Source organism: Bemisia tabaci, chromosome 7 (assembly GCF_918797505.1).
Source record: "Bemisia tabaci chromosome 7, PGI_BMITA_v3".
Taxonomy (NCBI): Eukaryota; Metazoa; Arthropoda; class Insecta; order Hemiptera; family Aleyrodidae; genus Bemisia; species Bemisia tabaci.
The window spans coordinates 20,861,382-20,888,588 of NC_092799.1; the positions used below are offsets into that span (position 1 = coordinate 20,861,382).

The 27,207-nt window shown below is 40.5% G+C and overlaps 1 protein-coding gene across 2 annotated transcripts in view; it reads right to left on the reverse strand.

The window, feature by feature from the left end:
• The window catches only part of LOC109029606 (solute carrier family 66 member 2), a 130,437-nt gene that overhangs the window by 27,173 nt on the left and 76,057 nt on the right, over nt 1-27,207 (reverse strand). Inside the window, exon 4 of one of the 2 annotated variants that reach the window (XM_019040127.2) lies at nt 21,543-21,611. The exons of the other annotated variant lie outside the window; for it this stretch is intronic. Within the exon in view, the coding sequence (XP_018895672.1) occupies nt 21,543-21,611 (69 nt within the window). The remainder of the gene's footprint in view (nt 1-21,542; nt 21,612-27,207) is intronic. 2 annotated transcript variants of the gene reach the window in all.

The window sequence follows — 27,207 nt, forward strand, 5'->3', positions numbered from 1 at the left end:
ATAAATTAACTCTGGCCAAATTTTCACTTAGAGCACGATCCGCCGTAAAAATTACTAAAATCAAGGCCTAACTGGATGTTAAAGTCATTACTTTACATTGGTTACGGGAAAGATGCATTTCTCGCTCCCAGGAAAAACTAAAATCAATTTGAATCTACTCGCAATTCGCGTGCTGCAATGGTTTTAGCAATAGCTAGTTAAGCGAGCGATGTGCTTCTCCTGCCTTTTGTTGTTCCAAGTTTTGATGACATGCAACAGCTGAGCCGAGGCACCGATATTCGGGTTGCCATATTGTCAAATCGCAGAGACTTACGGTGAGGTTTAGTGTGCGATTTGACCCGCACGTAGGCTTTCACGAGAAAAAGATTTTCTAGGTACCGGAAACCCCTAAATATATTTGTTGAGGGTGAACTTCAGTTTTGTTGCGCGAATTGTGTTCTACATGAAGTTTTGGTGATTTAAAAAAAAGAAAAAGAAAAAGAAAATATACCAGGATCTAGAGTCCCTTTATAGATAGAGTTGAGACAACGCGGCTTATGTATGTCACAAACGGGAATAAAGCTTATACACAAATCGGACGTTTTTTGTAATCTTTGATCAACCCATTCCCGAATTCCTATCTCCATTCCCTCTCTCATTCCATTTGTTCCTTGCTGTACTCCCAATTCCCCTGTCAATTCCAATTTATAATCACTTTTTTTTGCAGTTTATTTGACTTCTATTCCTGTTTATTCTGCAGTAGTTCATAATCTTGGCAATTTGTGTAAAAGTAATTTTTATTCCCATTTGTGACACTGTGAAGGCCTAAGATACGGGAACCAATCCGAAATGGATTCGCATTGTCTTTACCCTCAGCATAAAGGGACTCTACTAGAATCCTAAAATTTGCACCTCGTCTGGTGGCCAACTCTAATGAGAATGTGGCGTTGGTTTTTACTGGACGGGGCTAGCTCGCGGGGAGTGAACAGAGAAACGGACCGTGATTAAAGTGAAGAGGGACCAGGAGGACGGAATGCGGCGGTGGTTTTTTTGCACTCAAACCGCGGATCTGGGTCCGACGTCACGAGGCCCGGGATATCCGGAACTGCCGCGGTCGCCGGAGCGGGGAACTGCCGTGCTAAGGAAGAACGCCGTATGAGCCTCCAGACGTTGCCAAATTCACCCGGATAAAACAGGTATTTATGACCAAATTCATGCACACAATTCCTTGAAATTTTTAGATATTTCGCTTAAAGTGGGAGCAAAATAGTCAGAAAATTGCGAAGAAAGATATTTACAACTTCTCCAATAAATTCCTGTTTTAATGAAGGAAATTTGGCAACGCTTGAAGGCTCATACGGCGTTTTTTCTTAGCCCGGCAGCGTAGGAGCCCGGAGCCGGAAGGTCAATCCATAATATTACTTGAAAATTGGTTCAAACGGCCGAGTTAATGGCGCCAGCTCCATGCTCCATCCTCCGCCCGGGATCTGTTTCATCCCCGTGGGATTATTCTAAAGTCGCCGGGATGAAACCGCCGTCCGCCCGCGACTATTTCAACCCCCCCCCCCTTCCCCAAGCTCGACCCTCTCCCGCGCCGCGCCGTCGGATCGTCACAAAGCAATTTCGGAACGCCGCACAGTGGATCGAGTCGATAGGAGAGGTCGGACAAAATTTGGATACTTGAAACGCTTATGACTCCGTTTACACAAAACTTGCGAGTTCTAAAAGTGGTTTCATTGGTTTCCTCGTGGAGTTTGCTTCAAGAAGCACCCCTTAAAGTTTAAAATGAGGCGATATAAACATTATTATTTGCACTTTTAGTCGAAAATTGCATGTCCGACCTCTCTAATTGACTCGATGCACTGTGTGTCGCACAATCCACCGCACCGATCCACCCGCTTCCACCAGTAGAATCCTTACATATTCCTTTTATCTCCTTTGCCTATAGCTTTGTTTATCAATCGAGGGTGTCTACTGAAATAGACTCGCCAAAAATCAATACTTATACAGTAATTTTTCATACATTCCCAAGAAATTCAGTACCTCCTTAATAGAAAAATCTAACACTTTTTCAAAATTTCCAATTTCCGAAATTCGGAAAAATTTCAAAAATTTGAATTTTTCGCTGAAATTGCGACAAAAATGACAAAAAATGAAAAAAATTCCGGACCTTGTCGCGGGATTTCCGCACAATTTCAGTACTTCTGGACCGCCCTTTAAAACTCAGTTCTATTTCCGGACTTGCAGGCACCCGGCCGGTATTCCCTGACTGTGGCAACCCTGGATTTAATAGTTTCTACTTAACATCTAATTCCAGACACCTGCAAATTCTCCATTCAAGCCTCAGTTCATAACATGTTTCGGGCGTGGACACTATAGTACGCGCGAATATGCGTTTCACGCCAACTGGCCGACTGCACTGCGTTTGGCGCAATGCGAGAGGTATTCATGTAGTCTTGCAGGCGCTAATCTACGTTTAATGCCGGCCGGCCGCACTGTGTTTGGCGCGATTATTCGAACTCGAGTTAGAAAATCGCGGAATCGCATAATAAAGCTTAAAAGGTTCATGTTGTGTATCGACGCCGTATGAGCATTCCGACGTTGCCTCGTTTCTTTCGATTAAACATTTTTTTCCGAGATAAGTTATGGAAGTTCTTTATACCCACGACCATTGGACTCTGCACGGAAAATTCTCTACTAGAAGAAAAACTGTCAGCGCAGGCCTAGTTTTCGGAAACGGTGTGATCCGACCTAAAGGCTACGAATTTACTGCCTCTCTCATTCTCGTCGTTCGGGGCTGCGGGGACTCAATCTTATTTTCCGCGGAGTTATTGCGTCGCGGCGCGTGGGGATCTTCGCTCGGTTTTCTTTTCATTTCGGTGTCTTTTTTCTCACGGCTCTTCACTTATTTATGGAAGAGGCAGTTTCCCGCGACAACGACGACCAACTAAATTATATTTTCATGCTCTCCTTTCTTCGTCGGTCTCCGGAAACCGGCGGCCTTAAGGAGATCAAGTTGATCGAAACAGTTTTCCTCTTTCGACAGTCATATAAATAAACTAGAGGGGTACGCTCCCTGGACTCCGCGAGGCTCAACCCCCAACAGACTCTTCGCGCCCTTGAACAGATAGGCAACATTGGTAACATCATTATTCTCGCTTTGAAAGGTACAGCCAAGTTCTACGTTTTTAGATTTTTACAATTTTTTACTGTTTTATCCAACTGAAGAAGGCTGAGTTTCCAGTTGAAACGTTAGGCCTCTTAAACAGAGGCTTTGAGGATCATATCGTCACCTTCCGGCCAAAGTATTTCGAGCGCCATGTGGCGTTTCAAAATTTCTGCCGCCATTTTATTTTTTTACAGAGAAATTGTTCAACGAAACTGTCCGAAAATTTCACTGAAATTTCTTTGTGCTGCCGATAGAATTCAGTGAAATTTTCGTTTAACAATTTCTCGGTAAAAAAATAAAATGGTGGCGGAAATTTTGGAACGTCGCATTACGCTTGTGATACTTTCGCCGGGAGGTGAAGATATTTTAAAAATTTAAGCAAGGTTGCCACAGAATTTAGAATATGAAATTCCCTGACATTGCCTATACATTCCGACGTTGCCTCGTTTCTTTCGATTGAATATTTTTTTCCGAGAAAAGTTACGAAAGTTCTTTATACCCACGACCATTACTCAATCTTTCCACTTCATTATTCATCAGAAGGTATATCATGGATGACTTTTCAACAAACTAACCTAAACTAGCGTTAACGTACAAATGTGTTTATTTCCCAACTGTTTCCCGTTTTGCCAAACATCTACCTTATATTAACTTCATTTTAAAGCGCATTCCTGCAGCAAATGTTAAGGTTTCTATTCGCGCAATTTTTGTGCCTTTTTCGCACAATCCTCGTATATTTTCTTAGACCTTTCGCGCAATTCTGGATTGCCGGGAAGAACACTGTACGAACATTCGATAGTTGCCAAATTTCCTTCGATAAAATGTTTATTTTCGAGGCAAAATATGAATGTTTTCCCTTGAAATTTAAAAGACCTTAAGGTGAAATTGCGAACAAAATTACCTGAAAAATGGGAGTGAAAATATTCACAGTTTTACCGGGAAAATCGCGTTTTGTGAGAGGAAATTTGGCAACGCCTTAGGGTTCATACGGTGTTTCTCCTCAGCACGGGAGCATTGATAAAGGGCCTGAGGGGAGGCAACAATGAAATCGAAAATGCATCATTCGTAAGGAGCGGGGCCGATTTGAAATGAGCAGGAAAAGGTCAAAGAGTGTTCCCCGCTGGCGGCCCGGCGCCGGCGCTAGCGTCTTCTCGGAGCGAGTACATCGTCAGTGTGGTAGTTAGGGCGGAGGGGGAAGGGGGAGGTGTATCATTACTGGGTTTGCTTGCACTCCGCACAAAAAAGGAGCTAAAATGCTGTGAAAATTTTATCTGCTGCTCCTCGCTCGCTCCCGGCTTTTCGACACTTATCTCGCGCTCGTGGCGTCTATTATGCACCGCTAACGAGCCACCGCACACTCCGCTCTTCCACCCCGAAAACCGGCCGAAACTAGATTTTTAAACGCAAAGGATGTGTCCTATTAAGGGGGGTATTTTGGCCCTAACTTTGGTCGAAAATTGAAACAGCTTAGAATAATGTCATGTGCACTGGAAAAAAAAAAAAAAAACCCACACACACACACCCTCACATTGGATCTAGAGTCCAGACTCTTGAAAACATTGACAAGAAAAAGGACTCTTGATTCAATCAGATTTAAGCTTAAATCAAGTGAAAATCCGCTCAAATTAAGAGGCTTGGTTCTTGATTTAAGCTTAAATCTGATTGAATCAAGAGTATTTTTTCTTGTCGGTGTTTTTAAGAGTCTGGACTCTAGATCCAATGTGTTTTTTTCCCAGTGTATGGTCAAATCGACTCTTAATCTTCTACCCTGTGAGAACTTGTCCTTATTTGAGGTGTTTTTGAAAGGTTTTTGCCTGATTTACCAGCGCAAAGTAGTAAAGTTTTGGACTTTTTTCGAATAATGGCTCATTTTCGGTCCTAAATCAGATTTTTTACGTAAGAACACAAGCGACTACTACTTTAATATTCGAATATGTTAATCTATAGTACGCCCGTTGCTACATATTTAAAGGAGAAAGAGGTAGTCACTTGTGTTCATACGTAAACAATCTAATTTAGAACCGAAAATGATAAATTATTCGAGAAAACGGCAAAACTTCACGACTTTACGTTGGTAAATCAGGCAAAAACCTTTCAAAAACACCTCAAATAAGGACAAGTTCTCACAGGGTAGATGATTAAGAGTCGATTTGACCATACATGACATTATTCTAAGCTGTTTCAATTTTCGACCAAAGTTAAGGCCAAAATACCCTCAGAACCAAGATTGATCTTTAACGGTCCTAGGAGGGAAAATGCCCGACACTTCAAATTGCAAAACTGGACCACAAATATAGACACTTCACAGGAATTTAGATGAAACAAGCGTTTTTAAAAAAATGTCTATGAAAGGACAATTTCAATTAGATGATGCGTCTAAGCCTTAGTATTTCATTCAATTGAGGTATCTGAGCCCTCCGATGTTTTTCGCCAGCTTTTGCGGTCGAATGTCACAGTGTGGGGCAAGCGGCGAGAGAAGACGAGGGAGGGGCTAAAATAATCTTAATGAGACCTCCGAAATGAGTCCCTAGCCTGTTTCCTCCTAGATTGAATCGCGCGGGCTGTGTAATGTTGTCCTCCGAGAGCTTTTAATCAGGGAGAGAGAGAAGGTGTTCAAGCCTTGTGTGAAGTTATAATTGGTTTTCCCGAATGCTGCGCTGGTTAGCTTTAAATGTCGCTTTTGACTCACAACTTCCATCCCCGGAACCGCAAATTGGATTTAAGTCGCTGTGTTTTCTCTATGGAAAGGGCGACTAATTCGCTAAGTCGAGTGTTCAAGCTCGGATTTTTACTTACGGATATAATTATGTCTTAAACGACACTTTGTGAATACTTATTGTCATCATACACTGCAAAAAGAGTGACTCAGATTCCAGGAATTTTTAGAACTTTACGGTATCTCTCGGCCAAAAAAATAATATAAAGTTGAGATGCGAGACTTCTTGCTACCCCCTGCATGTTTATTACACTTTATATATGAATAATCATCAAAATTGGAGTGTTGATAAAATGCACAACAGTGCTGCCACGCGGAAAAATAAAATCACACGACAGCTTCTTGAAATGCTAGCTTTCACCATTATTTAATCGCGGAGCGGATTAAAAAGTGCATAAAACCTCTATTCGAACAAAGGGAACTATGATTCGTTCCGAGTGTTTGTACAAGTAAAATTGTGAAAGGAAAAAACGACACTAGTAATATTAGTAAAATGCTCAAGCGTTCATAGAATTGTAAATTAAGGAGGACGAGAGTTCTGATTTTACATTTTTATCTGTTTGTTTAAACTCGAGCGCAGCGCTCGATACCAGAGATAATTGAAAATAAATACCTTTTTCCCGCCGGCAAAAAAGTGCTACGCTAAGACCAATGTTTATTATCCACGGACCGATTTTCAAGATGAAAATAACCGGATGATGAAAATTGGAGTGGGAGAAAATGGGTGAAATGCGCAAAAAAGAAGAGGAAAAAAAACTTTGCGCTGAAATGATAGGTTAAGATTATTATAGAAGGCGACATCAATTATACTCGTAGTATTCGAAATAAGGGCAGATTCGTCCCACTTCATTGATGAAAGAAGGGAGGAAAAGATAAAAAATAGGTTACTTTCTACTCATTAAACAGACTTGAAGATTTTTTAATTGGATTTCCCTCTAACTTCCGAGGGGTAAGGACAAAGATACGAATGCCGATGTTCAGGAATGGGATTATTTGTGATTGTAGCCTAGTTTTGCTGTAAATGACGCCTCAAAAATTCACAAACATGCAACTCGTGACGTTTAAATATTTAAGAAAACTACCGAGGGCCTTAAAATTTTACATTAAAAACTTTTTGAATATTTATTAACGTTTGCCACGAACTTCAAGAAAAGATTAAGCGCACCGTGGGGCTCAAGATCCCGCAGCTCATTCCGTTTTTATGGACTTAACGTATTCAGTAACTTACGTCGCACAACGGAGCGAGGCAATGGAAGAGATCGGACATGATTTAAAAACTTTAAAAGCATATATCTTCATTAATATGAAAACTTGATTTTTTAAAAAAAGAAAGTTCATTGGTCTTCTCGTAAAATTCTCTCTTAGAAGCACCCCTTAAAATTAAAATAGTGACGACATAAACGTACAATTTTACAATTTTTGTCAAAAATCTCAAGTCCGACTTCTTCCAAAGACTCGTTCCATTGTGCGTCGTCGCACAGTATTCTGAGCCAATGGGGGGAGGGGGGACATTTTTGGCTAAAACAGTAAATTATGATGCTTATTTCGTGAAATTTTAAATGTTACGGAGTTTCGTTGGCAGACATTGTACGAGAAAACCAATGAGACCAATTGAATCAGTGAGTCCGAAAACTTACCAACTCGATAACTCGAAAATACTCAATTTTCATGGAAGTCAGTTAATTTTTATAACGGGTATGAAGTTCAAGTGCAATTGTTTCAACTTGGACCTTTAACGTGTCCTTAAAACTTGTGTTTCGGCACCGAAAGTCTTTTTCCTGCTGGACTAACTTCTTCACCTACTGTGCAGTTTCGTGTCTGTCTTCATTATTTTCATTTTTTCGAGTTGGTGTGTTTTCGTTCTCACTAATTCAATTTCAAAACCTCAACGGAGTTACAAGATTTTTAAGTCTCGGTCTCCACATTCCGTCCGACGTTGACTCGATTCACTGTGCGTTGGGTTGCGGACACCAGAGTTTTGGGCGCTTTTTAGCCCGGATCATTTGGAAATTTATTTGGTTTTCAAAAAAAAAATTTAATAAAGGAAATAAGCATTTTTTTAAACGGTAGTGTCCTCTCTCGTGCATGCTAGGACAGGCATCTCTTACTTCACTCAAGTCCTCTCTCTTTCTCAGACGTGTCCAAAAAACGAAGAACCGACGAGAGGAGGCATGGACGCGTGGGATTGGGCATAAAACGTAGCCCCCCGGAGAAAGGAGCATAACTCCATTCCAAAGTTGCCAAATTGACTCAAACAATAAATTAATTCCATAGAAATATACCTGTACAATTTTATACAGAATTTGCCTCATTTTTGCATGGAATCTGAGGGAAAATCAGTCAAAATATCAGTTAAAAATGCCCAAGATTTTCCTGGGTAATTGGCAATATGTGAGGGGAAATCTAGCGACATTGAAATGGAATTACGTTCTTTCGCGAGGAAAACGACGGAAAGCTCTCGCTCTGATGAGATTCATGTTCCGGGCCATAAAAGCTTCGCAGCTTTTAACGTTTCGCGAAAGGCGAATGACAGCGAATCGGAGACGCGGAGCGAGGTCTTGACAGGCCACGCCTTTTACGATGGATCGTAAAATTTCATCTCCCTGTTATGGATTTTAGATTATTGATTATCTCCCGCTACTTCCAGCAGTGGCGCACTGCTCCTTGCGATATATCAATTCATCCGTCGTTTAAACCTGTAAAAAAGGATCGATAAACAGGGTATACCTTGATACTCGATTCTTTGGCAAAGCTTCAAATGGGGAGATATCGAAAATCGATCATCACGTCTTGCCACTGACTTCCAGTCGGGGGCTTCCGGAGAAAAACGCTCGCCCAATAAAAGGGCAGAGGTCCGTTTTCACGTGAGCCCTGAGAAGCATGGAGTTATACGGAAAGAGCGGTTCATCTTAGAGAGTGTATATGCTCTTTTGTCACGGTAGAGCGAGGATTTGCTTATCCTGAAAATATACGCTTTCCACTTTGTGCTCGGCTACAACGTCGCTGCTCTGACGTATAAGGGCGTATCTCTATTCTCACATGAGCCCGAGGAAGCATGGAGCTATATGGAAAACAGGGCTCACGAGGAAATCATAATTCGCCCTTACGAGACGAGCGACGATAATTCACGTTTCGCTGCATCGTATCGCGTCGCGTCGTGGCAAAAAGGTCGCGGTAGCTCGCTAATGAATCCGCCATCAATTTTCTCCAAAGGCCAAACAGTTTACCTCGCTCCTGTTCCATAGTTTCTGAGGCGGGATCAAAAGAAAAATCGGGGAATATTAAATTATAGCAGGGGGCTTCGAAAGTAACCTACATACGGGGAGTCCCAGCTGAGTTGAACCGTCACAGTTCAGCGGGCCGATTCTTGGAATTTATAGACAAAACTATGGACAAAGAAGACAACAAGGATATGGAGGGATCCTATTGGTGGAAGCGAGTGGTTGTAATGGACAAAGGAGGTAGGTATTAGACTAACTAACTGCAACCCACGGGAGAACCTATAGTTAGTCCAGCATTTTCTCCTTTAGTCAATGGGAACAACCCATTTCAACCATCGCTCCTTACTCCCTATGTCTTCTTTGTTTATCGCTTTGTCACTCAATTTCAATAATTAGCCCGGAAAAAGGCGATCTACGAGTCAAAATGTTAATGTATCAGCCAGAAAGACGTTTCCCCCATCGTGAAACAGCCTAGCCTCTAGTTTCGGGAAAATCATCGGTCTATCTGAATTTTTCGAAAATGAAGGGATTGAAGCAAGGATAGATTAAATTGATGGAAAATAGTAAAGAAGAATATTGGTAAAAAACAAAGAAAAAGGAGAAGAATTAGATAGGGACGAGAGATAGGAATGAGCGGATGCTATTTTCAGCTTATGAGAATTTGAATTTAGACAGAGATAATGCGTTGGATATAGTGCGCTAGATTCGGGTTTGAACAAAAACTTTCATGGTAAATGATAATATCTTTCTCAAGAGTACGATTCACAAAAAAAAGAAAAAGAAAAAGAAACAAGTTGGTTTTTGCAATCGCTAGCGATAGCAATATTCGTCATGGGAACTTTTGCTTCTGGGATATGAAAATTTTAAGGTACAGTTCGTTTGCAGTATCTTCAGAATTGAAGGGGCTATGTAATTTTGTGTCAACATCTCTTTTTTAACATTTTTAATTTTTTTTTCTTTGCATACAAGAAAGCTGTTATTTACCAATTATTTATTTTCGTTGGATTATACATGGTTTTCGGAAGTTAACGCATTTAACTTTCAGTTTCGCTTTTTCGGCGTAAAGTATGATATTTTTACTCTACACATATGCCCGAATACGCATCATAAGTGACCTATGTGCCTCCTAAGTTGCCGTTTTTTCATTCAAATAGATGTAACTAAAATGTTCGATGTGCACTATACTACTTTCATGTCATTGCTTTATTTATTTTTGAAAAAAGAAAATACCATCATTAATTTGGGCGAACAGAGAAAATATACATCAATATTTGGGTCAACATCTCCCTGATTATATAACGGATGAATATATTAGTATTTCTGTATCAAAAAACTTAGCTTTTGTCTTCAGAGATACACTGATTCTAGTCCAAGTCAATTTGTTTTATTGAAAAGACAAAAAAAAAAAAAAAAAAAAAAAAAAAAAAAAAAAAAAAAAAAACTGAAATGTTAGACATACTATTTTCATGTCTTTCTATTTGTATCAATAGGTACATCTTGCTTAACTTACGAACGTTGAATGCAAATAAACTTTATTGAAAAAAAGAAAATAACGTCATTAATTTGGGGAAACATGTGGCTGATTATATGAAGGAGGTATATTCCAGTATTTTTGTTTAACATATTAACTCACGAGAAAATGTTCGTACATTTATCATCTAGTATTAATTATTTTTTGATGATTGGTCTAAAACATTCAATACAACCATTAAAAATTAACTCCCATCGCCGGGTATCGAACTCCCGATCACCTATTGCCCGCACCTTAACAAAAGAATGGGGCGCCTCAGTCAACTAGGCTACCACAGATCCACGGCTGACCGAAAAAAAATAGCATTTAAAAGACTCGGACGATGGGCGGGACTTATCACAAGAGTTGTCCTTGAGCGATTCGCGTCTTCGATATGAGAGAAACGAGCTAAGCGCCTTTCTCTGTGAGACATTGTTTGCCTATGCTATCATGTGTCTCGAGGTTCATCCCAGTATGCATTCCGATCGCGGCAGTTGAGCTAAGGCAATATTTGCGTATCCATGAATTAAATCAATCAATCGAGGTCTGATTTTGACTTATTTGTCCGTACCGAGTCCTCCAGAGCAATTTTCCACCTTGCACGATGGTTATTATGTCTTTATTTCTATTTGTAAAATTTGAGGTGGGATAATGGCGGCTTCTCAAGAGCAACGAGGTAGGCGATCTTTTGCACCAACGAACAGAAAACTGATGGCGAAAAGTAACCAATCGGAACCTCCCAAAAAAAAGAATTTGCCTAAAAACGGAACTTCGTGGTTCTGCGCAGATTTACCAGTCAGACACGACATCTCCAGGTGGAAAAAAACTCGCTGAAAGCGAATTTTAGCAATCAACACAACTTGACGTAGAGACATGATTGGCTAAAAAATACAACGGTTTTTGATACATCGGAAAATCAACCAAAAATCGGAGACTGGGCGAAACGCTCAAGGTCGCAGAGGTATAGGGAATCCCATAGCGAAAGCAACGGAACGATTCTAATATCATGGGGAACTCCGTTCCCATGACAAAAACAGAAAAAAAAAAACACTTATCAATCTGCGAATTTTGCAATTGAAGAATATTCCTCATCTTTTAAGGAGAAATTAAGAGGGGGTGGAAAGCTATTGTCTAGGTTCCTTCCATCACAAAACTGTTTGTAATTTAAGGCAACAAAGTTGGGTATCTCGATTTGCCATTTAGAGTAAAGCCATTAGATGCTATACCGAGCAATTTTACTGCGTCACTGACAGTAATTGTCTCATTAACTTTAACGAGGATCGTTCACGCAGCGCGTTCTCTTACTTCTTAATTTTGTCTCTGACTAAATTGATCGTAAAACGCTACTTAAACATTTAGTAGCGAAAATTAAGTTTCTATTCCTATTGTCTTGGCTGCTACTTGTATACGAAATCATCTTGAACATAGTAGACAAAATTTTCGTAAGAATGTCAACATTACAAAGATTATCCTGTGTCTCGTAACAAAATACAGTACAAGGAACTGAAAGAAACAGTATTGGTATGTTTGTAGGTTGATGAAAATGGGTCGATTATTTCTTGCCAGTTATATTTTGATCGATGAGAAAAAATATTGAGCACTGAGAAAAAAATTTTGGTTACAAAAACCGTAAAGTGCGGTGTTATATTGAAAGTTCTTAGCGGCTAATGTGACCGTACTCGCCATTTCAGTAATCCTATCAGTAATCCTACTATCGGTTCGTGTAACCGCACAATTTTTACAGTTATATTTAAAGTTTTTGGAGTATGCCAAAATTAGGAGGAAGAGGGCTGCGGGACAAAAATAAGATATTGGCCTTATTTCAAAAATAACTACAGTGAGTAGTTTCCGTACCACAGTAAATTTTAAGCGAATGGGTAAGGCTATGTCTACACGAGTAGCGGTACGCGGAACTTTCGGCTGCGCATAATTTTTCGCCCCTTTTTTGTGCGCAGGCGGATTAACTTATAACTCAACTATAACTTTTTCCGCCAAAGTTCCAGGAATTCTACGCCTACACGTGTCGACAAGGCCTTAGACTCATTGAAAATTGGCATTTAGCATCACTGTCATAACTTTCAAAAGTTCGCCAAACATCTTTGGACTAGTTCCACGAGCACGAAACTTTTTCATCAGTTTCCAGTCTTAATTCTAAAACCGAAACTAAAACACCCTCAAAGAAAACCAGCGCTCTTTGCGCGTAAGTTAGCTTTGCGGAAAGATCTCTAGCTCCCCCCCCCCCCCCGAAACTCCGAAGCCCGCGGTTAAAGAGTGTATTAGCCGAGATTTCTCGGTAAACAGACGCCGATAAGATACGAGTGTGTTTGACGCCAAGGTTAAGCACGGCTCGGCAATCCTCTCGACATGTAGCGTGGCGTGCTTTGCGATATATCGATTGATCTGCCATTTAAACCTATGTAAAAGGATCGATTAACAGAATGTTCACAACGAAAATCTTAATAATCGATTTTTTACCGTAGCCTCAAATGGGGAAAAATCGATAATCGATCATTCACGCCTCGGCTCAGCAAACCTCTCGACATGCTCCTCAGTGGCGTGGACTGATTTGCGATACATCGATTGATCTGCCATTTAAACCTATGTAAAAGGATCGATTAACAGAATGTTCACAACGAAAATCTTAATAATCGATTATTTACCATAGCTTCAAATGGGAAAATATCGATAATCGATCATTCACGCCTCGGCTCGGCAATCCTCTCGATATGCCTTTCAGTGGCGTGGTGTGCCTGGCGGAATTTGCGATACATCGATTAATCTGCCATTTAAACCTACGTAAAAAGATCGATAAACAGAATGTTCGCAACAAACACCTTAATAATCGATTCTTTACCACAGTTTCAAATGTGGAAATATCGATCATCGATCACTAACGACCCGTCACTGATGCCCCTCACGTCCTGGCGGCTCATCGGCTGAAATCCTCCAAGACTGAAATCCTCGCTGACGTCGAGTTCGAGTCGCGTAGCTCGGAAATAGGTTACTGCATCAAATCTCCCGGCAGATCGCTTTCCCTCCTCGACCTTTCATTTTCTTTCGATCGGCCGAAAGCTCAGGCTCGCGAGAAAATGGGTCGCTTTGAAGGGGAGTTTCGGCGTTACCAATAGCCGAGCTTTCCCGCTCTGGGCGGAGAATTGCGAATGACGTCAGAGGGATGAGGTTCGAACAGGAGCCGCGGAGATTATACGGATACCGGTCGTGCAGCCTCCAATCTCGTTAGAGGGGGGGGGGGTGGTTCGGAAAAGAAAGAATAAGAGTGGGAAATGAGTGCGATATGAGAGGCAACTAGAGAGATCACAGAGGAGAATGCTGCGCTGGCAGGGTTGTCGATTTTTTTCTGGATTCCCAGAGACGGGATTGTGTTTTTGGCGGGCTTTAAGACGGCTTGCGTTTGACGAACTTGCAAAGCACGACTTCAAACAAATCAACGGTGAAACACATAAAACACATATCTTGGTTTGCAACGTTGCAAACTTCCTTCCTGTTGTACTTTAAATCTCCTTCGGAAAGCTAATCAACGTAATTTCTTGAAAATTTCCTTGATTTTTCTCCTCTGATGGCAGAATATTCTGAACATATTTCGAGCTTCAAAGCTGGCTTGTTTCTAAAAAAAAAAAAAAAAAAAAAAAAAAAAAAAAAAAAAAAAAAAAAAAATATCGTATGGGCGGAAATTTTGAAAAACCACAATGGAGGTACGTGCTTTTGTTTTTTTACCATTTTCCTTCTTCTATAACCTCTTTTATCTCTTCTCCTTCTTCATCCTCTCCTCATTCTTCATCCTCCTTTTTTCTATCATCCGCCTATTTTTATTTTCTTTTTCTTCTTTTCCGTCCTCTTCCTCCTGATCATTTTCTTCTACGTCTTTCCATTTTTGGTGCGTCTCCTTTAAGACACATCGACGGCTAGAATTGAACAATGTTCATCTACATTACAACGTTTCGAAACCTTTCAGCAAGCTTTATCTTTTGAAAGAAAATAAGCTGAAATATCCGTCTGAGATTTTTTGTAAATATATTGTAAGAAAAAAAGAAAGTTACAGAAAAGTTTGCGATAAAAAGCTGGTTAGCTTTTCTTTTAAAAAAAAGTACAACTTGAGCAGACGTTCGCAATGTCACAATCGGAGATAACCATTTCTTGACTTTAACCATGGATATTTTGGGAGTCCTATGCTACTGTATTGGACATATACGTGGTTTTCACAAAACTCCCCATTTATATTTGACCCGGTGACCCTAATGCTTAATCCCACCAAATAATAACGAGCTCCCAACCTACAAGACCCGAGTCCGTTGGACTTGCGTTAATGACTTTCCTTCTTCATTACAGGGCACCATGGGGCTTTGCGCTTAAAGATGGATACTTTCCGCCGTCACCTTGATAGAAATGAGAAAGAGGAAATGAGAAAATGGCGAGAACTTTCATTAACGCCAAAAACGGATCATTGAGTCGTAAAAATGGTTGCGAATTTTTCAAATTAATCTCCACGAGTCCTTAAGAAAAGTAGGAAATATCGCTTGAATATTACATGAATATTTCATGTTTTTTTCAGGGGAGAAGCGCTGCATTATGTTTAATGATCATTTCTGGGATGAAGTTTCGTCTCTCCTCCAAAACATAATAAAGCATGAACATTGGACATGATACAGCATCCGGCTAATGCAGACGTTGAGTAACATTTGGACTACATTTTGCAATTAGGAACTAAAATTTCTAGCCCATCCGTAAAAACCCCCATGTGCATGAAGGAAACTAATGGTACATATGTCCTTACTAAACTGAGCCTGGTTTAGTAGTTCCGAATTGCAAAAAGTAATCCATTTATTCGGGGAAAAACGAGATGTAGACGATTTTAAAAAAGAACTACACTGGAAAAAAATAAGGTAGATTTTACCATACTCAGACATTGGTAATGAGCATCAGACTCTATTATGGCATATACCATGAGTTCGTAAGTTTCGCTGGAGCTCTGGTGAATTCTACTATAATTCTGGTTACTTTCACTAAACAGTATCACTGAGTACAAAATCAAGTGGACTTATAGCGAATGTTTCCTTACTTTTTTTACAGTGTGCCTCTCCAGAATTTAAAATAAAATTATTAATTTTATAGTATCTTTTGAAATTTTCCTTGACTTACACGACTTGATGTAATTACATGGGTTGAAATAAAAGATAAAGTCATCGAGTTTAAGATCGGAGATGAAGGTGCCTTAGTTATGAAAGGATACGACGCGATGGAAGTGATATAACGCTTGAATGCAACTATTCGTGCTCAAAAGCTGTCAGAGTTGCATATCAAAAAATTGAAGGCGCTCCCACTGACAGGCGGACAACCAGCAGACCGCGAATGAGATGAGATGAAACGATGATGATGATGTTGGTTTAAAAACGCGTTTAAAAAGTTTCACGTTAATTTCCACTGAGCTCTTCTAATAAAGAGTTGATATTAAAGAGATGCTTCCAAATTTAGCACACGCTAGACTCGGAGATTATAAGCCGAGAACACTTAGGCTTGGGCCTCTTGAAACTCGACGAGAGTTCGCAAGTGAAGCGCACTTGATTTTGATTTGCATATTCTCGACTTGGCCAAGTAAGCTTAGCGGCATGGTCCATCATCCCATACCATTCCGCCTTTCAAAAACAATGTACCTTAACCGCAAGTTTTAAAAAAAGCCAAAGAATCACAAGCGCCATGCGACGTTTAAAAATTTCCGCCGCCATTTTATTTTTTTACAGAGAAACCGTAGATTGAATCTGAAAATTTTACTGAATTTTATCGGCAGCACAGAGAAAATTCAGTGAAATTGTTGAGGTTTGATCATTGATCGTTGAGCTCATTTCTCACTTTTTTGGCTCAAGCACTTCAAATTCGATCGCAACTTCCGTTTGCGTTCGGCTAATTATTGTGAGTGTCGCCCGGAGATAATCATGAATAATATTCGTTTTGACACAGTGACTCCGCGATAATAACTCTTGCAAATGCCATTAATCACCGGGTTGACCTTTCGGGAAAATGCTATGATGTTCCCGCTTTCGAGACCTACATTCGCTCCGCGTTTCCCGGCCTGATAAGGAGTGAAAACGCATCCCATTTAAACAGGAGAGCCAAGTGAATCAGTTCTGAAAACAAAGAGAGGGCGGAGCGAAGTGAGGAGGGGGGAGGTCAAATGAATAAATCAAGCGGGTAACAAAAGCTCATCGGATTTTGAGCATGACACCGACACGAAAGGTTAGATTGATACGTTTGAAATTAACGGCTTACTCGGCACTTGGTTGCCAGGGCTCATTTGAATCCTTTTGAAAATTTAGGATTGAGAGGAAAAGTCAGTTAGAAACAACTTAGTGCTAGCCTATTGAAAATCTTTACCATTTCCAGAAGATACTCCATTTCAGGGAGGGGGGGGGGGGGCTGAACTCATGATATTTTGCAAAATGACGCACTTCTTGTTGGGAGACGTATCTCATCCTTTCTATCCTATAAATGAAGGGAAAAACAAACACTTCTGTTGCGAAAAGAAAAAAGGAGCAAGTTACAGAGATTGTGTGGGAAAAATTCAGGTTCTTTTTCTTTATGTCCCATTGCAATGCAAAAATTCTGGCGGATGAAGATCAAAAGTTCACGAAAGAGAAAACTTTAAACGACGAGTATTACGCGCAAAAGGATGTAGGATATTTTTAAAAAATAGTCGCCTTCATCTGTTTATTTTCCTTCCAGAAAAGGACGACAACCACTTGTTAGTTAAAAGACGATTTTCAACTACTCGCTGTATAATCTCTTTATACATTTTTAAAAAAAGAGCCAAGTTTTATACCATCACGAAGCAGCATTTTCACAAAGCGGGGTATTGTTGAGCCGCAAATTGACTGAAGAGGAGGGGGGGGGGGGTTAAATACTTAAAATAGCTCTTTTGTTGATGAGACGAAGATTCTGCCGGATTGACAACGTTAGCTTCGACGAAGGAGGGTGGGAGGAACGAGAAGAAAAGCTGAGACGGTGCTGCTGTGGCGCTGAAGAAAGTGTTAAAATTGGAATTAGGTTATGAATATTCTGCGAGCTTCCGCTCTCAAGTCTCGACTCTGACGGAGTTCCGCGCTAGTTTCAGCCCGGTTCCAGCCCGACAGCAGGATGGAGCCCTTCCGTTCCTCCGCAAATCAGACAATTGAGAGTTACGGTGCAGCGCCTGGAAAATTGATAATTTAGAAAGTTACACGCTAAGTTAGACGACCAAAGTTGCACTTTTCGTGGTGCCTTGACAAATATTTGACTTGAAAGACCCTTTCTTGGAACGGGTGGCTCTCCTGAAACTAGTCTCAGCACGAAACGCTCAGGGAATATGCAAATATTTGAGCGCTTAACGAACTGATGAAGCGAGGAATAATGTGAATTTACGCGGCTTATGCTAAGTATAGGAGCCCTATGTTCTAATGCAGAAATTTACAGGGTTTCGGGTGTGGCAAAATTTGAGAATTCTTTGATTTTTCCATGAAAAGCATACCCTTGATTATATTTATGCCTAAGTTCCCTAAACCCTCACAAGAGAGGGGAAAAAAGTCATTATTACCAAGGTTGGAAACACGGCACTTTTCTCAACGAAGCACTCAAAATGCAAAAAGCCAGGAGAAAAAAGAATACCTCGCGACAGTATGAACACCTGATTTTTCATTTTTTTCTTCTCTTGGCGACTTTCCAAATGTTTTCTTTAAGAATTTTCCTACTATATATACGCCCCCTCCTCTCCTTCCCTACCGATTTTTGGAAATCACCGCATGAAGCATTCCTTAATTTTATTCAACCAAAGAATGACAACAATCATAAAATGTATGCAGTGCTCTTGCCTGGCCAACTTTTTGAGGGGAGATTATTGAGCTAGAATCACTAGTAATTTTACAGTTGATTGCGCATTCCGGTCGATTTTCATTGCAAATGCCCATAATTCCACAACTTGGGTCATATTTTCAGTTGTTTTTTCAAATGACTCTCATCCTTGGCTAAACCGAATAGGTTGAAATTGCAGTTAGAGAGGGTTGAACAACTTTGAAAGTTTTACCAGCCTTTGAGTTCAATTTAACGAAATCATTTCACCGGAATAAGAAATTCTGAGAAGCAATACAATAGAGCCGATGTAAAAGCCGCTTTCTCCGAAAAGCTTCTGCTTCACTCGTAATATGCTGCACTCGCAGGATACACAGATCAATCAAAAAAGTTACTCTGTGAGCATTTACTCCAAGCTCATGAAAATTGCTTTTTGTCGGATTCCGCGTTGAAATCCCTCCTAAATCTACTCTCATCGCAATGTAAACCATATGAGCCTGCCTCCGCAATGTACTCGGTGCAGTGTTGCCATTTTATTATACAGAAGGTGCCGGGGTTCCTAGAATTAATTCCCATTTCCTAAAGTTCCGAGAAAAATTCTAATTTTTTCGAAAGTTCCGGGTAGAGATTCCAAAGTACGTCCGGATTTGGTTCCGAAGATCGTCAAATCTCATCAAAAATCATGAAATTTGATTAGATAATCGGTCAAACTGATGAAAGGCTAGCCTAAAATTCCGATAAAATAGATGAAAATTATGGGCATTTCGAAGATTCTGGGAAAAGTTCCGGAATTTGGAATCAACTCCACGAAATGGCAGCACCGTATCAATATCATCAAATTTGATCAAATAATCGATCAAACTGATGAAAACCCCTAAAATGCCGAGAAAATAGATGAAAATTATGGGCATTTCTGAGATTCTGGGAAAAGTTCCGAAATTCGGAATTCATTCTGGGAAATTTGGGATTGTCGGTGGGAAATGGCAGCACTGATTCGGTGAACCTTTTTGATCACGACCCCGTGTCTCTGAGAGGAATTTGTTCGAGATTCCATGCATCAAGAGCGAACGTGCACAACTGAAGCCCTGCATCGCACTTGTGGAAAGGATACAAGGGAAATAGGTGTCCCTCGATCGTCTCTACAAGTTCCGCTCCGGATTTCCATGCATTATGCGACACTTCTTGCGAAGATCATCGCATAAAAATGATGTAATGTAATGGCGTTCTGCAACGTCTGCGCTTACGTTTTATCGGATCGAGGACGCGGCTCCAGCTTAAACAGGTGCGCCAGCGATCCCTCAATAAAATAGCACTTACGGGAGCGAAGCAATTTGCGGCTTATCGAGACGGCAGCTGTTGTAGTCACCGAATCTGGGAGCGGCTACAGCTAAAACTTCCGCTTTTCCGATTATCCTACTGAATATCGCCACTTTCCGGCCAAATTATCACTCGGGATTTCCCGCGGAAACGCATTGAGAAAAGTTCGAATGGCGATATCAAGTCATGTTGGAAGGTCACTGCTCAAGTGCTCACACATTAAAATTTGTAGGAAAACGCAGTATTTCCGTAACGAAAAAATTATCAAATGAAACAGAGGACCAATGTGTACACTGCGACGAAGTGTTGTCACCAGTCGAAGACGCCTTCAGTTTCTGTGATACTTCACAGCCCACACCGGAGTTAAAATAGTTGTATCAAAAATCATTGTGCATCTTGATAATAAAAAATAGGACCTTCCAATCGCTTATCGAACATTCATGAAGTGTCGTCTCTCAAAAATTAAAAAAAAAAAACCTTACTGGAAACGGTTTACATTATTTGCAAATGTTCTCGCGAATGTTCTGTATTTTGGTAGATTCTTACTTAAGTCTTCAAAGAAATGACGGGGAGATGCAGGTTTATTTTATCAGCTAAGGTAAGTTGCAATGGACGCCGAACTGTTGTCACCAGTCAAAGGCGCCTTCAGTTTCTGGAATACATCACCGCCTACACCAGAGTTAAAATATTTGTATCAAAAATTACTGTCTATCTTGATAATAATTCGCAGGATCTTCCAATCGCTCATCGAACATGCGTGTATTGTTGTGCGACCTGTTTTTCGATGAGCGATATATCTGTTGATTTTGGACGTAAAAACTTGGCGTTTGAATTGATTTTGAATGAGCGATACATCTGTTGATCTTGGACGTAGAAACTTGGCGTTTGAATTGATTTTGAGATGAAAGTGGCGTGGTTACTTACGCAGGTCGACGGAATTGAACCTGTGAGAATGACAACAGTACCTAATGCAAATAACTAGGTATGGAAAGTAGGCATCGTGAAGTTTGACGTGAAGTGTGGAGCAATAAAATAACATTTTTTTTTTCCTTGTGGAAAAAAATGTTTAGTGGGTGTTGGATGCGAGGCATACTGTGCCGTAATTGGTGATGAATCAGAATTAGGCAGAAGAAGAAAGTATACAATATTTTCGATAAAGGTCAAGATATACTTTGTTTATTGCGGAGGAAAGAGAGAGAGAAAGTTGTAAAAAATCTCATTGGCCTACAATCAGTACAAAATCGCAATTGGAAAGTTGAATTCAAGTGCTAAAAAGCCAAAGGTGGTTCAGTTACTACCATAGTCTTGAAACTAAGCAAATACTTTGAAATACATACGGCTGAAATTTTTTAGGACTTGGACACGGAGGTAAAGATGTTTTGCAAAGGAAAGAGATACAAATAGGGTAAGAAGAGACATTTTGTTTACATCTATAAAGATGAAGATGAATTTTCAAAAATTGTACACGGGGTCCAGGAAGTACAAATATACGAAACGATATCAAGTCGACATTACGAGAATGATATTTTGGATGAAGTTTTCATGTTTACGATGGATTCATGATTAGAATAGATTTAAAGCTGATGTCCGAGCTGGAGTAAGCTACGAGGTTCAAATTACGGTGCTCGAAAAACAAAATTAAGAGCTCCAATGCGCATAGCGTTAACTGAAATTACCATTAGTAATTAACTTTCATCTAAAGGCTAAGCGTGCTTATGCCAATATGTCAACTGTGGAGTAAGGCTTTTCAACTGCTGGTGATCGTATGGATACAAGACGAAACCTTTTGTAACGTACCCCAGAAAGACTGAACTGAATAGTAGCTATGGTTAGTGTTGTTACTGTATTCGTCTTTGCTGTTGTTTCCTGTTAACCGCAATCAAGTATTAGTAGAATGTAATTTCACAACTTTAGATGAAACAATACATACTAGAATCATGCAGGATCAAAAAGAAATACAATCACCTTCAAGAAAAACAAGTCGATGACAGACGAGCATATAGCTCACAATATATTTCTACGTTCCAAACTTTCTATGTTCGCACTGAGATAGAATAAAAAAATTGGGGGAGGGACAAGGGAGAAACCTATCCAGACATGAGACCTTACATATTAAAAAAAAAAAAAAAAAAAAAAAAAAAAAAAAAAAAACCTGAAAAATGTTAGTAAATTAATTTGAGTAAGGTGTGATGGTGGTTTCGTCATCCCCCAACCAGTGGCGTGGCGTGCTTTGCGATATATCGATTGATCTGCCATTTAAATCTATGGAAAATGATCGAGTATCAAGGTGTTCGCAACGAACTTCTTAATAATCGATTCTTTATTACAGCTTCAAATAAGGAAATATCGATAATCGATCCTTCACGCCACGCCACTGCCACCAACCATTAGAATAATTAATTGTAAATAGGGAGTTATTCTCCTCCTTTCGGGCGGGGTCATTGTCGGTCCCATTCCAAGTTGTAACAATCTAATAAAATGTTACCTTAAAAAAAAACAAAAATAAAATAAAAGGAAACCGTACAGGCACCGAAAATTAGATTCTTCATATTTTGGTGCTTATTTCCGTCTGATTTAATGTGAAATCCCCCTTTTCCTTTCCACCAAAAGGAACTACGCCGCTTTTGCAGTGTTTCTTAGGCAGCTCTAACAAGCATACCCCATCGTTTCCACCCGTCTTTAGGTCCTTTTGCCATAAAAAAAAACAACTTAATCGGACACAAATATTAACAGAGAAACAACTTAAAACGGGACTAAGGCCGCAAATAATAAAAAGAAACACATAAAATGAAATAAGAAACCCGGGACGTTTCGCAGGGATCACACCCGCATTTGCAAAACAAGAAAAATTAAAAGAAAGGACACTGTGAGCCTCACCGTTGTTATTTTGAGACTTAAACAACTCAACTTGACTCAAACTTTGAGTCTCACAATAACAACGGTGAGGCTCACGGTGTCTTCTCATTTAATTTTTCTTGTTTTGCCGGCTGAAAATGCGGGTGTGATCCCTGCGAAACGTCCCGGGTTTCTTATTTCATTTTATGTGTTTCTCTTTATTATTTGCGGCCTTAGTCCCGTCTTAAGTTGTTTCTCTGTTATGCCATAAATACGTCCAATTATTCGAGTCGATATTGCAAACTTGGAGTTAAGTTACTTTCCTTCGTCCGGAAAACAACGATGTTACAGAAATCAACGACCACCCACCATCCACGATCCTTCCAACGTTCTCGGCGAACACTGGCAGCCAAGGAACGTTCACGCAACAGTTAAGTGACTGGCATAACGTTCAGAAGCAAAGACCCAAAGTGCTCATATTCAGCCAAGACTGAGCGATGAATATCATCAATCATGACGTTCCGGAAAACGCAACCGAGGATACAAAAGCGGGGCGCGGGTAATGTGCATTTCAGCGTCCTCTCCGGTGTCGCCCGTGCACATTTCAGCACCTTCACTTTGCGTAGACGCAAAAGTGACTTTTGAATTAATTGGCCCAGCTTCACCCCATCGAGTTTCGGCGAGTGATTCGGGGTCCGGGGCAAATTAAGAGCGAAATAATTGCGGCCGGGCCAAAATTCTTCCAGCCATAAGTTTCGCGACGATGGCGGCGATGAATGCTTTTGACGCGTGAAAAGCTGCCAGGCGAAAAGCACGGTTGCCAGTAATACTGTCGGGCAATAAACAATTGTCGGATGAGCTTTCAGGTGTTGCCTAATGTCCTCTGATAAAACATTGATTTTTTAATTTTTTCCGTCCGATTTTCAGAGAAATTTTTTCGTAATTCAACCTGAATGGGTCACTAAATCTTGTGTTTTTAATTTAATAGTTTAAATGTCCCAGGTAAGGAGATTACTTGGAGATTTATTGCGTATTCTTATGGTCAAAATTCTGGACAAGCCCGCTTTTAAAAAGTCCAAAGACTCGAGGGAATATGAAACGCGCCGGAATGACGGAAAAATAATACCAGTGAAGGACTGCAGCGGTCAACTCGCTATCTTCTCTCATTTTCCACTGATGTTTGTTGAGATAAAACTTAATGCAATGCGAAATTGTTGCTATTTTACTGCAAATAACATGAATGAGATTTGATTCTTCTGATTCTGAAAACATAGTTTCGACATTCCTGTTGTTTTCCTAAAGGAGGAAGAGAAAGACATTCGACGGAAGTCGTAGAGGCCTGTGCTCGCTTTTGATTAGTGCCGGTTGACATCATTCGACTCGGCGCAAAATCGAGAAGTTTTAAATTTGCGGAAAAGTTGCGCTTTTAAAACTGTGTATTTTTCGGGTTCAGTGCACTACTTTTCCGCGTTTTTCATGTGCGCATCGTGTTCCACGCGTCATTTGCCTTAGAAACAATGTATTCGCAGGTCAAAAACCTTTCATGGTTTAGTGACCTATTACCTGAAAATTCCAGGTAAAAATATTCAGAATCTTCTTAAAAATTAATATATTTTCGGAGGAAAATTGGCAACATCCAAAAGTTCATACGGTGTTTTTCCTTAGCACGCGCGATAGTCTGATCTCTCCTCGGTGAATTTTACTCGAAAACTTGGCACCGATTACGGCGTTCGACGGAGAGGACAATCACACTGTTGACAGCAATATAAAAACTGGGGAATATTCAATTAAAAGATGAATAATGATAGAACAATAAAAATGCTACGCTAACGTGTAAAGCTCTGGATCCGCATTCACTCAGTATTGTGAATGAGAAAAAAACCAACGAGCGAAACGGGACCAAATGCAAGTTTCATATCCCAAGCGATAAACAATGAGGAACTGGGTAAGGTGCCGGAAATTAATGGAAACAATTCGAACAGAGCGTGTGCTGACAGGCGGCTTTCCTCTGTGAAAATTGGACTGGGAAAAATATTCTGAGGAAAATTATTTTACACGAAACCCACTACACTCCGTACTCATGTTTCTTCGCGTGTGCGGTTCATATTCTCGACGCTTCACAATAAATTGTTGTTAACCTACCGCGTGAACTTGGAGAAGTAAAGTAAGGAATAAGGGTCGAAGTGATCATCGTCCACTGTTTGAAAAAGAGAACTGCGCTGAAAATAATGTAGCTCTTCCGAGTTGTATCGTAAAAATTTTAATAAGCGCACTTTTTCATCCGAAAACCGTTGCGTTCAACGTTTCTCTTTCATTACTGTTTCCTAAAACTAGCTTGTTATATTGTCAAATGCGCACACTCGCCTGAACATTTCTGTAAGTTGATTCCTCTACAAAAAGTAAGAGAAAACAAAGCAACGAAAACAGCCCAAAACGGAAGAGTAGAATGTAAAACAACGAAAAGTGGAAACAAGGCTAAAAATATATAATTCATTGTGACGTTTCGGTGCCCTAGGGCACCATTATCAACCGGTAAAAGTGTAAAATAAATCAGAAAAAAGTTGAAATGAAATCTAGCACAAACGGTGTTACATTGTGATTATGGTATGAACCCATCATCACGATGAAAACATTCATTTGGAGAAAGGTAGCGAGAGCCTCTTTTTCTCTATCATTATCATAAATTACAGATTAAATTACGAGTGAAATTCCGTGAAATTGTTAGGAAAAAATGTCAACAAGTTTTCAGAGAGTTCGTGTTTCATCGGAAAAAATTTAGGAACGTCTAGATGTTCACACGGCGCACAATAAGACGAGCTTTCAAAATTTTTGGCTAAAATTTCGAATTTTGATTTTACTTCTACGACATTATAAAATGTGAGGGGCTCATGGTAAAGGACATTCTGCGGCAAAATCAGAGGAACCATTTCTGAACTTTGAAGTTTTTTCATTGGCAAAGGTGGGGTTTATTGGGAATTTCCTAACGAAATCCAAAAACTCACATTGACTTCTTCCACTGTGCGGCGTTTTCCTTGTATACGAGCTGAATATACGTCCAGAGAGCAGTCCGCTTGTTTTCATTCCTATCTTCCTTTTCCCAGGTACGCCCTTAATCCTCGGTGAACACAGAATTGGCACGGGCACTTCTCTGTCGCACTAAGGAAAAACGCCGTATGAACCATCAGGTGTTGCCAAATTTCATCCGAAAAACGACGAATTTTCAGGAAAGTTTATAAATATTCCTCCTCTGATTTTTCGGAGGATTTTGTTCGAAATTTTATTTAAAAAGTCTGAAAATCTCAGGGAGAAATATTCATAACTTTCTTCAAAAATAGATATTTTCCGAGGGGAAATTCGGCAACATTCGAATGCTCTTACGGCGTTTTTCCTAAGCGCGGCAGATCTCGGGCTGGAGGTCGAGGAAATTGAATTGTTTTGGACAATACACCGCGCGATGAGCCACGAGGCGGGGAGGGGGGCGGTCGCTTGTTTGACTAATTAATTGCGCCAGACTTCAAGTGCACGGGAGCACGGCTCGGAGAGGGCTGCTGCAGAGATAATGTCAAGATCAAGTTGAGTTACACGCCGGAGTCCGACCTTGGAGCGGATTTCCACGCCTACGGTCGGAAAACCCAACTCGTGATAAAAAAAAGAAAACCGGAGGGAAAAAATGGTGAAAAAAGGAGTGGAAATGGGGCAAGAGACGCGCTTGAAAGGAGACAAGAGCCGACTTGATAAAGGCGCGCGGAGAAACACTAGAGCTCTCGACATCCGGACGGACATGAGAAGCTAGCGAGAAATGAAGTCTCATATTGTGGAGCTCGGGATTAATTGTTTTGCCAGATTGTTCATAAAAAAAAAGTCCTTCGATTCCGCCGTAATGAAGAAAAATGCCGTATGAATCTTTCTGTGGGCCGGTTATTGAAATGCACAGACACAGGGCCGGATTTACCCACTTGCCGCCCATGGGCCGCCATTTTGCCGCTCCCTTCTCCTTCATTTTGAAACATCAATAAAACCATCAAGTGAACGTGCCGGAGGCAGCGGGGTGCATAAAATGCGTTTACTCGTGTTAGACACATTTTTTGCGAAAGCCCTGTCAACACTACTAGCAAAAGTTCACGGAACTTTGCGCGAAAGTTACGTCCCGTAAACCTATCTCTTTGTGGACAAGGCCTTCCATTTATAAGCATTGAACGAAAAAATTAAGAAAGAACAAACATAAATGTGGTTTGATACGTTTAACTTCCGCCGCCGCTCCGCACTGTATTTGGCGCAATGCGGGAAGTATTCCTACAGTCTTGTAGGCGCTATGCGTTTCACGCCGACCGCTGCTGACCGCACTGTGTCTGACGCAATGCGTAAAGTATTCATGCAATCTTGTAGGCGCTAATATGTGTTACATGCCGACCGCCGCGCCGAGGGTTTCTCCTTTTCATCTCAAGTCCTCGTCATCATTCCTCTCGGCGCTGAGCTCCAGGCAAAATTGCGTGTTTAGTCCCTCTCTTAACTCGACTAATTAAAGATGCTGTCTCTTGTATCACCGAAAAACAACAAAATTATAAATTACTATACCCTCAGGAAAGATATATTTTGTCCCCTTTTCTCATTGATATTTTTTTTTTTT